The following is a 16242-nucleotide window of genomic DNA, read 5'->3' as shown; positions in this document are numbered from 1 at the left end:
ATTGCTAATATCTTCAAAAATGAAATATTTCCATGTGACACATGCCATTTGTCATGATTAATTGCCTAGGGCTGTGGCAGACTATGAAAGTAATAACGATAAATGGCATTCTGTTTTTGATTATTTCTGCTTGTCATGAAAATGTCTGAAAGTAATGAGGAAAATGTCAGACATGCATCAGAGGTTTACATTATATTTTTAGATTCATTTTTGTGGCTTTTATATCTCCTTTATGTGTGTCTAAACAAGCAATTTATAAGTAGCTTGTTCAGACACAAACTACCTGTGAAAGGTAGTTTGTGTCTAAACAGTAGTATAACCACTGAACTATAAAGTCAATAAACAGAGAGGCTTTCAGGTAGAAAACACAAATGCATTCCACATTCTACACTTATTGACTGGTGGGTGAAAGGATAAAAAAAAAAATCTACTATTAGCACAGCAATTTCTGACACTGAAAAATCTAGAGAATACACAACCTTAAATTGGACTATCAATAAATATATTAAGAAATACGGTAATAGTAATTTACAAAAGTCACTGGTTCAACTATTATTGTCAACCAGAACAATCCCCGTAATATAAATGTAAATGATTACCTAGACATAAGATCCACTTTCTTCTGTTTTCAACCTTCTCTGGAAACGGAAATGACAACGTAAACTTGTTGGGAGACCTAAAGAGTCTCCCAACAGATGTTGCACAGTCTCTAGACAGTGCAAAATCTGGAGAGATTGTTCAAAAAGGAATCATCAAAGACCCCTCTGCCTGCTTTAAACCTATGAAATGTTATTGGAGAAGACTAAATGCTATCCTATTGGTCAAGATGGCATTGTACACAATGTATACAAATTATCCATGACTAGAGGGCAAATGAGCTTGGCTCACGAGTCTTTCAATCCAGTCCCCTTTGCTACTTTCTGCAGCTACATATATATATATATATATATATATATATATATATATATATATATATATATATATATATATATATATATATAATGTGTAGATACCAAATAAAAAGAAAAATATATTTTTTTTCTAACTTCAACCAAATATGCAGTAAGTGAAATAAGGGACATTGCTAATATCTTCAAAAATGAAGATATTTTGAAGATAGCGTGTGCGTGTGTGTGTGACTCATGTGAGCCAAGCTCGTTAAACAACCGATCACAGCCAAGTGGGTGGTTTTAGAGCACTGTCAGTCAAGCTTATGTACACGCTGCTTAATGTGGTAATTGTGGATAGATGACTAGTTACAGGAGACTGTTTATCCTCCAACATTGGTGGCCATGCTAACTAGCCTGAGCAGTCTCCCATGTGGAGAATATGCTACCTGCTTAGTAAAAAGCAAAAGGCAGGTATTGCTCAGACTGGTTGCTTCTGACCAAGCTGTGTATTTTTGTAGATGGCTTCAGGACCACAAGGGAGGAGGGAAAGAAGCTTTTATTTTTCTCATACAGTTTTTAAATTAGATTTTGTTGTGCACTTGATTTTCACTACCGAGGTCCAAATAAGGTTTGAGGGCAATTAAATAGCGGGATGAAGTGTGAACAACCAGTTAAAAATTACTCGAGTTAAAAGCATTTTCTTTCACTCAAAAGTTCCTGAGTTCTTGTTGAATATTTCTCTTCCAAAACAAATTTATTTAGATGAATCAGACTAAAGAAAATGTGACATTTACGTGGCTAAAAGGGACAACAGAAGTGGACAGTTACACGTCTCAAAGATATGTCACATTTGGATCTTTTCTGCGGACATATCCACATAAACATTCACAGAGTGACCATGTTTTCATATGCTTTCATATTTTTTTTTCATATTCGCAGTTGTTTGACGTCAGAGAACAAAACTGCTCAACCTCACTGCTGGACACTGAGCCAAAGGGAATAGTTTCTGGTCAGTCTTTTTTTCCCCCTCTATCCCTCTGTCTTTCTCTCTCCAGTACACACAAATACACATGGGGATTGTAAAGGGCAAAGGGAGAGCAGAAATTTCTTTTTCACTGGGCACTAATCAAGAGGGCATAGACCTTCACCTTCTTGGCAGATGTACAAAACAAAATGGCAACCACAAAAACTCTACTGGGAAAAGCACTACAGCACCATGTATACCATGCAGTTATATGTGCTAGTTAATTGGTAAAAGAGAGAGATAGACAGAGGTCAATTGTGACAGAGCAAGGAAAGAAAGACATTAAAACATCAAAGAGTGACTGTAAGGCGTTTGCAGACAAAACGGTGATGTTAGCAAAATGGAGCAGAATACCAAAATGTTTTGAGCAGTGCCAATTACCAGATATACTTCATGTCATTTTTTCCGCTCTGCAGAACATTTGAGTGAACTGAAGCTAGAGAAGTAAAAATTTAATTGGATTGGGAGGAAGTATTTTGGATGACTAGGAGTGATGCTCAAGCTGCAAAAGTTTGCTCCAATTAGTTATAATTCCCTCAGAAAAAAGTTTCATTTTTGTCACAGAAATGTGTCGATTTTAGTTTGACCAATTCTCAACTTCCGTTTTATCACTCAACAATGGCACACAGCAGATGCTATACCTTGCCATAATTTGTGAAAGCATTTAAGCCTTTCGAGCTTCCTCACTCTTAATCTAAAACTATATGTTTCAGTGTATTTTGTTTATAATATTAGCTGATAGATCAACACAAAAGTACTGCATCATTAAGAAGCAAAAGGACATGGAATTTAGAGATTTAACATTTCTTAATCTCTTAAAAGTGGTCAAAACACTTGCATTTCCTTTTGTCTATCACCCCAAAATAAAATAAAAACATTTATGTGTAAGGATTTAGTTTATGCCTGAATACAACTAAGAACTTATAGAATAACTTGATGCCCACAGAGACTGTACATTCAATCTTATTGAGCTATGTTGAATGTAAATTCTAATAAAAACAATATTAGGTTGACAAAGGGGGAAATACACCTAGGGGTGTGAGTATTTCTGCAAAACACAATGATCCATATTGTTTTGGCTGAAAATCATGCACCACCTGTGCAGTGCATTTTCTCATCACTCTCACTTTTGGAAAAAAAAAAAAGAAAAAGAAAAATCCTCATAAAGATCCTGGTGCCTTCTTTCTGCCTGCACCATTTCCTGTGTTAGGCTGCAGTTCTTCAAACTAAGCCCCTCTGTCTGTTGCAAAGCTTAACTCAACTTCTTCCCAGCTAGACTTTTTCTTGACTCGGCTGACTTGATCATATCTCTGTTTGCAACTTCTCCTTCATACGTTTTAAAATTTACAGTGTTCCATCCTGTCAAACCTGTCTAAGTTTCTGAGAGAGAGAAAGAGACAGAGGCAGAGAGAGAGAAACAGTAACTGAAGCTTGACAATCTATGTGACTATCTGACAATCTCCCTCCCTTCAACTTACTACAATATATTCCATTTCCACATGTCATTCCCTAGGTGGGCATATTAGCAACGTAGATAATACTAAAATTCACATAGAATCTAATATAAATATTTAACAGCTAAAAAAAAGGTATATTTGAGAGTGTCAGAAGAAGTATTTTTAGTGCAAGGTAGGCCAACAAGACTACTTTGACAAAGATGACAAGAAAAGAAGAGAATAATAGGTTGGATGTGACAACCTGGGGGGTGCTGTAAGAGGATTAGCAGATGAAAATGAGAGAATTGAATGAGATACACTCTGAATCATACAGGCGGAAATTTAAGATATGAGACCTGTGCAGATGGATGTTATGTGAGATGAATAAGTGTGATAAATAAGAAGAGAAGATTTGGACTGATGTAAAATAATGTAATGAGTAGATTTGAATATCCGACTTTAGTCTTCTTGAGAAACATTAGCAAAACTGCTAAATGTTTCAAACAGTATTTTTCCCCTTCAGTTTGACTTTGCAGAAGATGAAACCTAATTTGACTGCAAGTCAAGATGCATACACAACTTATACTTGGGGCATTCCTGATGCTGCTAATAATTTTTCGCTTCAACGTCTCCTTTGGACAAAATAGCATTGAGAAATAATTGAAGGAATAAACAGTCTGCCTCTCCAGATTACTTGCAATATCCAGCATACATACGTAGAAAAATACACAAACGCATTCTTCTGTTAATATATATTCCAGTTTATTTTGTGGCTCCACACTGACTTTCTAAACCAGGTCCATTCCCCCAATTGTTATGGTTGTCTGTTACAATAAAATGGACATTGCTGCTGTCTTGCAAGTAGAGCAAAAAAGGAGAAGAGGAAATTTAGAATATAGAGCAGAACAAAAAAAGGATGAACTGGAAAAAAAGAGAGAACTGGGAAACAATGTGGGCAGGGATAAGTAGATTTTATTTATTTTATTTTTTTTTGGGAGCATGAGCCTAAGGCCAAACAAGGCAAGATGCTTTTGTCCCTGCCTATGTGTAATGTAACCCACATCCAATGTTGCCTCATATGGACTTAAATAAATATCCAGACAAATCTGAATTTAGATGTAGTTCTTAAGTAAAACATAAAAAAAATAAATGTATTTTTGCCATTTTGCTCTTTGTGAAGTATTTTTGGAGCCTGACAAGTTGATGTTCGAAAATTGACCAAAATCTCTGAGTCAGTAACATCCTAAATCCTAAGCTTTCATGACCTGTTGCTAACATTTGTTTCAAAACCCTGCTCCCCTTACATAAGAGTGGAAATACATCAGGTTTCAAATTATACTTTTCTTTTCTGCTATTAGAAATGTTTACAAACATTTGGCTTCATAAAATTTGCAGTGGGAAACTGTTGGTGAAAAGTAGAAAACTTTAATGGGATTCTTGTCTACAGTAGGTACACTGATGGCTCAGTTTAATGGAATTCTCTGGTTTTGTTTTTTTAATAGCAGCTGACTTTGTTCAGTGGGTCTTCATACACTAGGTATCTATCCATCTAATTATCTGTGTTTTACAAGGAGAAGAAAAAAAAACAACATAAAATTGTTGACTACTCCAAAGGCAACAAGTTCACCCATATTTTCATCACTTTTCTTTTCCATGATCACAGCCACTAATATAAACAGTATATCTGCAAAAACAAAACAAAAAGATCAAGCATTTTCTACTCATCATTGAAAAACAATAATAGGATGTGTAAATGGCTAATAATGTTTTTGGCAAAGAGACTTTGAACACTGGCTCTAAAAGGTTGCAACCAACCAGCTATTATATCCCAGACATCCTTCATGATTGCAGTATTGCACATGTTGAAACTAAAATGATGATTATGATGAAAAGTATTGTGCAGCTCTAATTTGTAATCTCTTAATTTTATGCTTTTATGTCCATCTATAATGGATTTGACACTGTAAGACAATATTTATCTATCTGGATTTTTTTTTTTTTTTTTTTTTTTTTTATCTACAGCTGCTTTAGTTGACCGAAACACAAACCAATTAGCAAATTTTGATAAACATATAACTGTAGTTCTAAGGGTTTGCATTTTCTCTATATGTTCTATTTACCAGTGATGATTAGACACTGGCACAAGAGAGAGGAGTAATTAAACAAAAAGCTCAATACTTCCACCAGTGACCTTACAGACAGGGCCAACTACTTCCAAGTTTAAAGAGGAAGTCCCAGCAGAGCTGCATTAGTTCCTCCTCCTCCATCCTGATCTGTCTGTAAAGAGACAATTCCATTACCCTCCAATGTAGCACAGGTCCCCAGAGTGAATGGGTATGTGTTCAGGGATTACGCCAAAACAAGCCGCCCAGGAAAAGGAAACAGACACCAATTGGTGTGCATGTGCATGTATGAGAACACATCAATTTAACAAGATAACTCACTTCTCCTTTCACACCCTCAAAACACAGGAGTGACCACTCAATGCTGAGCATATTTTAGCTTTGCCAATATTAAAAAAGAGGCATTTTATTTTGACCAGTACATAATTTACTGCCATTTTACGTTTGTCCAGATGTTCCTACATGCTGGCTAACATAAAACCTAAAAACCTGACTTGGTTACATTAATTCTGTCAGAATTTCAGCAAGATGTTGTGAAAAACTTGTGGAAGAAAACCCAAAATGTTTAACCTGAGTTATATGATTCAAATCCATTCCTACTAAACGCAGCAGAAATGTATGCAAACTTCTGATTTTGAAGAACATTAATAATTAAATCTCTAACTTATTATTTCTGTCATTACTGAGGAGTTTATAAAATAGAAATAATTTTGATAATTACATCTGGCTTCGAACAGAGGGTTGGTGTGATCTAACTTCAGACAGTGTTTCTTTTTGTTAGAAGTAAGCACATTTCTGGTTTCAACTGTATCTTTAGAATTGGATGCACTTTAGAGCCTCATGTGGTATTAAAATAGTCAGCAGAAACCTCCAATAAATAAATCTGTTGCTCTCTAAGCACCTTTGTAAGTTGAAACAAAGATAATGTTATAGCAATGCTTTGAATACACCTATTTTATCACATTCCTTACTATAAGATAACAAAAAATACATCACTGTTACAGTGGTCACTAAAAGAAAAATAAATTCCCCATCTTCCATCAGCTGGCATGCTGAGTGACTGAGTAGCAGAATAACAATCAACGAGGTGTTAGACTTTGCAAGATTTGTCCTGCCTGGAGGGGTACAGAGGGCTATAACAATTTCACCACTAAATGCCAGATCAAAGCATTTGTGAAAGGATGGCTTCCGTGACAGAGGAAATTATTCTTTTAACTCCATGTATTTGTCCCCATTTTATAATTTTTTTTTTCTGCAGTTCAATTCGCTTTGCAAGGCTGTTGGATTCTCAGAGATTTATGAAGTCAAATTCAGAAGAAAATGACATTTTCTCAAACTTGCATCTAAAACCCAAAGATCAATCATCTGGGTAGTTTTAGGTTGGAATGTCACTGGTTCTAAGTAACAGCCCACGATCCCCGTCAAAGCATGTTTGTATGATGTAGAGTGAATTGTGTGTCATTCACACCTCTATGAGCTATGCAGCATCATTTTGCAACGTTACATTTTTTTACAAATCTGTCTATTCTGAGGTTCCCTGATTGTATTTTAGGCCTTGACCATTATTTGTTGATTCTAAGAATCTAGGTTTTATATTTTGCAAACAAGCTTAGAGTGGAAGAAATCGTATCGGCTACAGCAATTTTCTAATTATTCTACGGCGGCAGTGCAGCTAACAGGAATTTTCTAATTATTCTACGGCGGCAGTACGGCTATGCATGACATGTAGTCAGTTTGCCCTCCAGTGTTGTCCGCATGCGCAAAATTTCCTTATGTAAACAATAACATGCAGGGGGTATATATTTGTAAATCTGATTATGATTAAGTCAGTGCCTCACCAGCTATGAACCTCACCACATGTCACTGATCTACAGTCACTTTTCCCCATCGTTTAGTAGAATATCTTATATTTTGAACTAGATTATACTAAAATGCAGTCAGGATTTTTAATAAAATATACAAGTAGCCTTTTATTTTAGTACCATATTGTAAGCTAAGTTAGTCCAATACTAACTTCAGCTTCATTAGCTCCTCGTGGTAAACACTCATATTTTAATTCAGTGCTAGCACTGTTCACATTACAGGGGGCAATTATTCCCGCTTGACACACTAAACAACAAGCGTCAGACAACGTGTTTAGGACTCAACTGCCTGACAATTTTTTTACTTACATTGATTCCGCCTCTTTTCAAAGTGCTCCGTATGTTTAACCAAATGTGTCATCAAAAATCACCACTGTCTAAAGACCCCAGTGATTACCACACACCTTGTGGCCCATGATTGGTAGTCAATCTATTCACATCCACACTACTACACCATCTGACATTCATGCTTACTGCCGTGTACTTTTTTGAAGCCACTCAAGCTTTGTGTGTATCTAAAGTGTCAGAGAAAATGTAAGCATCCCACGGTTTTACAAAGTGTTGAAATAATGCAAAGAGGAAGGGAAGGAGACATTGCATCGGCACAAGAATTTTCCACAACACACAACTGCTGTCTTCTTGCGCTGACATTTTGTTGACACGGTTCATAAATTCAGCAGGCATACACAGAGAGTTAGCGGATGACGTCGTCTGTTGTTAATGTGAACCAGTGTAAACAAAAAACTAACAAATGTGGCTGCAAACTGAAGTTAGAGAACAGGAAAAGTGAAGGCAGACAGCTTGTACTCTTGTGGTATCGATCCTTTGTCTGAAATAAGATTTTATCTCAGAATTTCAAAGGAATGAAAAAAAAAAAAACATTGTAGAGATAAACCAAAAATGAATAATAATAATAATAACAACAAAAAAAGAAAAGCCTAGACAGATGGCTTTGTGGTATTCTCCAGATCATACTGCTATCTTTCAGAAACATGACAAGCCCCTGGTGTGAGTTATAAACACTGCATAAAATCAAACTATCATCATGATGGTAATCAGAAGAACTGTAGCCTGCCATGACTGCGTGCCACAGTCAACCTCTGGAGGTGACAGTCAATGTAATGGAAATGCAGACACCCTGCAGAGATGAATTTGGAGAACAGATAAAGAACAAACAGATTGATAAGAGTTTCCGCAGTATACAGTAACAGGATTAATGTTGCTCCAGTGTGTGTCTTGAACATGTCATAAAATCAGCAATTCTTAACAAGGCAATTAAACTCAATGCCAGGCTAGACCACAAAGGTATTGTTCTCACAGAGTCATAATTGACCCCTGATGAATGGTTACACAATGAAAGTCTGTTTTTCTCTTGCATGCATAGTTTGAGACCACCAAAGTGTCATTATGATGCAGAAACACAACGCCTGGTGAAGGGAAACGAACTCATGCACTGGGCTGCACAGAGACATGTAGTACACATCTGCATTTCAGTCTTTTTCTCCATCTCCATCCACAAATTTTCTGGACTGTTTACGTATTGCATCATTCACCCTGCTGACACAATCTACCATAACATAAAAGTCTCATTAATTCAGTATTGTTTTAGCATTTGGTAATTCATCATTGCCAATATGATTAACCAAACTGTCACGCTCACATATAGTCTCATTCATCAAACATTTGCATGGAAATGTTACATTTAATAGCAATACTACAGTGCAATTTGGATGGGGTTGGCTTACTATAGACTCTGTTGACAAGCAGATGCAATCATACAGGCAGGATTTACTAATGAATTGAAGCAAGATTAACTGACCCCGTTTTTCAAAAATAATTTCATACTTGTGTTGCTTTAGCATAATTTACTTCTGCTTGTTTACACTTTAATTACTTTAGCACAAATAGGTTTATGTGGCAGTCATTCATTTCCAAAGCCTGTTTGCAGTGACTAGTAAAACATCATAACTAAACTGGCTTTTCAAAGAAAAAAAAAAAAAAAAAAAACATCTCACCATCAGATACTGTCAAATGTGATTTGTAGAACTGTTCAAGATAACAAAAATAAAAACAACATCACAATAAATGCCTTTTCAGTTAGTGTTCTTATTTTAAAGTCAGTAACAGTGGCACAGCTAACCAGTATAGGAAGTTAGAAAAGATTTATAATCAACACTAGCTTTTGCTTTTTAAGTCATGTGATTATTTATGGTCTGCATATATATATATATTTTTTATTATTTTTAAATGTGGAATCTATTCAGCCAGAAAACTGTTGCAAATACTTTAATCAGCATGTTTTTATGTTAATAATACTAATCCCGTCATTTAGTGATGACTAATTAACAAGATGTAAGGTTCTCTATCACAACATAAAACTAAAGAAAAATCACTCAACTGCTGGTTTATTTATAAGATGTAGTACACTCACTCATCCCTTATAAGGTACACTTTGCCAGTTCCTGCTGAACCTCCTTTTGGCTTAAAAAATGGTCCACAATAAAATCACTGAATCAAGCTTTTTTTTTTTTTTTGATCACAGACACAAAAGTCCTGTTTTGCTCAATTTTAAAAATGTTCTTTTGGATTCAATTGTAGTGACTGAGGAGACCATTTATGTACATTATTTTATTTACATGTTCAAGAAACCATTTCAGATTTTATGAACAATGTGACATGGTGTATTTCTTTGGTGGAAATACTGTAGTCATCAGACATTGTGGTGAAGGGGTGGGTCTATCATGTATCAAAGTTAATGTACCTAGGACAAGGAGACATTGCACTGAGGAAACCAAAGGGTGCCTAATAAAAGTTACCACCTGGCTGAACTATTGATCATAAATCAATGGTCATGGATCACTGATCCATGATTTCATCTTGTTTATGCCATATTAAATGTGGACTATTTCTAGACAATGTTCCTGTCAGTCTGTTATTGTCCTATTTTTTATTGTATTATATGTAATCCTATCAGTTAAAAAGATCCTACCAGATGTTCCAAACTGATAGGATTACACATGGATTACATATGCTGTAATCCATATACTGAACATAATGACAGTGTGCAGTTTCCATTATGTAATGTACACAATGGAATTCAACCAATGCAAGAATTAAAATATGCTATTCACGCAATGCAGCAGACATGTTTTCAGGGTTTTACTTCTGAGTTCCTTATTAATATTATTTTTCCACAAGGAATCTTCCATATATGACAAAGACATTTTCAATCCAATCATCCTCAACGGGGTCCTATCATTCACAAGCAATCCCACCTCAACAGTATTACTATGCACAGACTGAGCGTATAAAACCATCCCCATCAAAATAATGGATCTCAAAGGAGGTTGATGCCATCACACAGGCCATTCAGAAATGCTGTTAAATTGACACTTAAACGTCTTTTGTATGACTATTAAAATGGCCAGTCATAACAGCAAAACGACCAAATGTCATTTTAACAACTAATCATTAGAACTTGTCATCTAGTGTTAAGCACAACACTAAGGAATGCCATGACAATTCCTGTTTAGGACTAACATAACAAATATGAAAGAGTATTCAAATGTTAAAACATATTATAAAGATTATCACTTAGCTAAAGAGTGTTACGGAGCAAAAACAAAATGTCACTTGTAACAGATATTGTTCTTAAATAAAAACACAAATAAAGACTAAGTGTATCACATTAATTATTTTTGAAATGTCAAATCTCATTTTGGATAATAATATTTGGTTACTTACTGCCAATGTGGAGGAAGATGGTATCACGTCTTTCTCCATGCGGGTTCTGAAAGCAGCTGTAGAGTCCATTGTGGTCAAGGTCAACCTGGGTCAGAATAAGTTTGGGTCCATTCAGTTGGTGCTGGGCCTCGATGTCTGTCCCGTTCACCTTCCATGACACTGATGCGTCACTTTCCAGGGAGCCGCACTGCATGGTGACATCGCTGCCCCTCCGCTCATACTGGTTTCTTGCAACTGAAAACCAAAAAGTGACAACAAAAAAGTTTGAACAATGGCAGAAGTAATAAGAAATGAGAGATGGTAATTTTGTCCCTTTATAATTTTGATTATTTGGTACCTGACATTTACCATTTACCTTGTATGAACTCATCCCCACTAGGGGAATGTTTCACAATACTCACATTTCATGAGATTATAGGGATTAAGTCACCAAAGCAAATAAGGTGTAATATGAAGTTGTTGGGAAATAACATACATACAAATTACAGCATACTTCTGATTGATGATTTATGATGACTGACGACCTATGTTATGACATTCACATACGCTCCAAAAATATGAATTGCGACTGAAAGAAAGAGATACTAGGTCCAAGTAACTAAACTGAGCATCCTCTGCCAGGTGGCCGGAGTAGAGCTGTTGCTTCTCCACTTTGAAAGGAGTCAATTGATGTGCTTCGGGCATCTAATGTGAAAACTTCATGGATGCCTTCCTTTGGAGGTTGTTCAAGTATGTTACACTGGGAAGAGACTCAGGGGCAAACCCAGAATACACTGGAAAGACTATATATTATTTCTAGCCAGGGTACACCTCATAGTATCCCAGAAGAAGCAGGGTAATCTTGCTAGCAAAGGACTTTCTGGGTTTCCACTGTAGAATTGTCTCTCCTAGTGTATCCTGGATAGGTGGAAACAATGATTACATGGATGAAGATAGAAATGAATATTTGTTAGTGGGTACAATGTGGAGGTAGACTAAAATGAAAAGATTAGGAGTGTGCAAAAGAAGGATAAAAGTTGGTGAAAGGTCATATTGACCCAGAACTTTAAAAACCAGTATGCCAGTATAGAGCCAGTAAAGCCACTCTGTACATGCTGGCTGTAGGCTAATGAACAGATACAGTCATAAGGAAAACAGCTGTATTTCTCAATGAGCAACTGTTTTCCTTTACCAATACTTTGAGAAACTGAGAAAATAAAAATTCCTATCTTGGCATAAGTTTTTAACTAATCTAAAAAGGGTGAAGAAAAAATATTGCTACAAGAAATATATCTGTATTCAATCATTGTTTGGCTTCGCTGTCCTGCTGTAAGCCTTACTTAGATTCAGATTTATTGTAGCACAAAAAGAGAATGTGGAAAAACTGGAGTTTTAAAAGAATTTTGAAGTCTATTAATAGCACTGGGCTTTTCCCCCTCTCTTTTTGAAGTGGGGTAAAGAGTTCACATTCTACTCTATACAGAGAGCCTTCAGTAAAAGAATTACTGAAAATCACTATTATACTTTACCCTCATGTCAACTATCTTGCTACTGAAGTCAACAGTAGTTTGTCAGAAAACTTGTAGGTACCATGACCTCTAGGGTTAAGGGATTTATGTGAGCCTAATAGGCGCTTCAACTGGGACATCAGGGGTTAGCAGCCCTACTCTGTTGATAAGTCTCAAGAGACTTGTCGTGACCACGAGGAGGTAAGACCTCAGATTAAGACTCAAGCGCAGCCGATCAGCAGCACAACAAGAAACAACAATAAAATATTGATCCCCATCTCAGGAAAGAAAACTGTGGATGAAGAAAAGAGGAAAAAAAGATGCCCCAACTGGCCTCAGATCAAATACTGTCATGTTCCTTGTCTTGTTTAGATATCTTTTTTTTCCCCACAGTCTTTCTTTGTGTTCTGGTACTTCCTTCCTTTGCTTCTCTCCACAATACCTCCTTTTTGTCAACTGAAGCACTCTTCCTCTTGTTGGTCTACTCATACATGGCTCTTAACACAGAAGATATAGATGTCAACGCAGTGTTTCATGTATATTTCATGTCCCATAACAGAGTCATTTATATTTAATAGGACAAGATCCTTGGCCCTATTAACATTAACCTGACACTGTTTGCTCTCTTTTCCTTCTGCTGTCTTTCACTTTCTCTCAGCCACCCTAACTCTCCCTCTCTATTCTTGCATCCTGTCATCCTATACCATCTCTCCATTTCTTGCTCTGCTCATCTCATTTACCTTCCATGGTTACCCTCCACATTTTCTGAAATAATGTGAGCACATGTATGCACATTAGTGCCACGAAATGCCAATTTCCTTTGATCTTCCTCTCTGTCAAGTTACTCTGAGTGAGCCTGCGTGACTTTATTTACATAAAAAGCTATTTGCATCTGAGCAAAAACCATACGGTTTTACTTTGATGTCAGCTTTGATGATGATGCCGGTGCCCCATGGCTCCATGTGACAAGTAAGAGAAGTGAAACTTGAGAAAAATATTATTAAATCAAGTGCTCCATCTAAATAAGTGATGATGTTCTTCAGAACTTTTATAATAAAGAAAAGATCGGCATTCAAAATACCTCAGTCCACTTTCACACACCATTAAAATGGTGTCATTGGCTAGAATCACTCTTGCACTGATTCTAGCGCAACAGTAGAATCAGAATTCTCTTTAGGAGTATCAAGTTTTCAATAATAAAACAAAAACAAAACATGTTAAATAAAATCTTAATTTCCATACCTATACAATATCCAGTCACTCTTTCAGCTGTGTCATTTTTTAAAGTTCGTATTGTCTTTCTTTTATTATATAAACATTCACATCCTATTCTTCCTCTTTCCACTCTGAGTTGGTGGCTGTCTTATCCCTTATCCTCCGTCCCATTTCCTTGCTTTCCTCCCACTAATATGGTTCTATGGATGTCCTAGTTTTCACTCGCTTTTCTAGCATTCTCTTTTGTCAACCTTCTTATATAATGTGAACATAAAGTCTGAGACAGCAGACAAAACTTTTCAAGTATTAATTATTAACTAGTTAGGGGGCGCTGGCTGGCTCGATCAGTTGGTAGTGTGTATGCATCACGTGTAAAGGCTGCAGTCATCAATGTGCTGTGATCCTCAATGACCCATTCTCAGGCCATTGACCTATCCATATCCATATCCACTTTATTTAAAAAACAAAAGGTTATTTTATGATTTAATAAAGGGGCAAAGTACTTTCTTATATAATTACTTATATTCATGTTAGCATGGGTCCCTGTCATTCCAATAACATTCCCCTTCTTTTTACATTAAATACTCACAACTTACCAAAGGTGAATTCCCCCTGTTACTGAATTTTCTTGGCATACCTAGAATACAGTCACATTGCCATGATGGATAATTGGATTGGCTGACACAGCAGGGTAGTCCTGATATCTCAATCATTCCTATAGAATGGTTAAACCTCCTTTTTATAGGATTTAACCATATCTATATTTAAGCTTGTCCTTCTTGCCTTACCATCAGTCCTTCTCACATTACAGCTATACTGACTCCATATTGATCGTGTTAAAACTTTACCATTCTCCAGCAGTATATCCATGATCATCAGCAGTCTGCACGTACACCACTCATGCATAATAAACATGAGAGCAACAGTGGAAACACAGGCAGATACTTATGATTACACTCATGTACTCACTCACACATAAGAACGCTCCCCTGCATAATGCCCTCATTTCTCATGACCATGCAGACAAGCAGGCCTAATAACCATAATGACATTCAACTCAAGTGCTATTGATCTCTTGGTAATGGACCAAGCACTATGAGAAGCATCAGAGGACTTTTATTTCCCACCAAAATGCAAATAAAAATGAGCAAAACCATTTTTTACACATCATTCTTCTTATTTATGTTGATGTCACACAGCCATAATAGATAAACAGTTTATGTCCTTTCGAGAGGAAAAGCAGACGAGCTAACTCATTCTGTCTTTATATTTAGATAAATTTTGTCCCGATGAAAGATTCAAGTGAGATAAACCTTAGCAAGAGAAAAGCAATTGTAAACTGACAAAATGATGGCAGCCAAAGAGAGCTGCATCTACTTTACTGCGGCATTTGAGAGACATATACACTATGATCAAGTTAAAATGGGATTACACTGTAATATTTTACCATGTCAGCCAGGATATTTTTCTACTGGTTAGAATTTGGTCCAACATACAAAAGTTCAACTTTACATCCAAAATGAGCATTGGTTTCCTTGATTTGATTGTAGTTTTTGGCAGCCTTGTATTGTTTCCCCAAAGACGTGTATAATCACAGAGTCAACATAATCATAATTATCTTGTGTTACTGATGCTACCTGCTGTACAGAGCCCTATCCCCACTCTAAGGCAAATCAATTGATTCCAAACACACATTCCATAGACATACATAGACACACATACATGGATACACATGCTCACACACAGCTTTGCATAATAAAATGCATATTAAACTCAATGGACTGCCATATTGTCTGACAGAAGGAGCCAATCTGCACAACACATGCCACTAAACTTTACATATATACATTCTCTAAAGTGAGCATTCAAGTGAACTTTCATGTAGAGTTGTTTGAGTAAAAATATAATAAATCACAAGCATTTGTTTGTGCATGCATCTATAACAGAGATGTTACCAAATCATTCCCCCAACTCCATGTGAGGTTTGTGAGTTTTTATGTGAGGAAAATCAAATTCAACTCAAGTTTTCAGGGGGCAAGTCCTTTGACCCCAAGAACAAGTCAAGTCTTTGCCCAGAAAATCATTTCTTTTTCTTTTTTTTTTCATTAAATGCACAACCTCTAGTCTAACAGTAACACTGCATTGCTATAAGTTAGGATGAAAAATCTTTTACTTTTTGTCCTTAGGCCAAATTTAATAATTTAACATTTAACCAATACGGCTTAATCTTTGAGCACTTATCAACAGATAACTTTTAATATTTACTTAAGCATTTGAAAAGAAAAACTCTTATGAGAAGTGCAAATCTGAAAATTGTAAAAGTTTAATATGCACTAACAATAGAAAAATAATTGCTTAAATGCTTAAATAAAATTAGAAATAAATTATTCTCTTTCAATTGTGAATGTCTGAATGAATTAAATGACTTTTTTTAATACCCAAGTTAGATTTGAGATGTCAC

At 36.0% G+C, this 16242-nt stretch overlaps 1 protein-coding gene across 9 annotated transcripts in view; it reads right to left on the bottom strand.

The window, feature by feature from the left end:
* The window catches only part of cntfr (ciliary neurotrophic factor receptor), a 358007-nt gene that overhangs the window by 90949 nt on the left and 250816 nt on the right, over positions 1 to 16242 (bottom strand). For all 9 annotated transcript variants that reach the window (XM_044096391.1, XM_044096393.1, XM_044096394.1 and 6 more), the window contains one exon: positions 11080 to 11313. In XM_044096391.1, coding sequence (XP_043952326.1) covers positions 11080 to 11313 — 234 coding nt within the window. The remainder of the gene's footprint in view (positions 1 to 11079; positions 11314 to 16242) is intronic.

This window comes from Gambusia affinis, linkage group LG17 (assembly GCF_019740435.1).
Source record: "Gambusia affinis linkage group LG17, SWU_Gaff_1.0, whole genome shotgun sequence".
NCBI lineage: Eukaryota > Metazoa > Chordata > Actinopteri > Cyprinodontiformes > Poeciliidae > Gambusia > Gambusia affinis.
The sequence above is the reverse complement of the archived record's forward strand: the minus strand, read 5'-3'. Positions and strand labels throughout refer to the sequence as shown.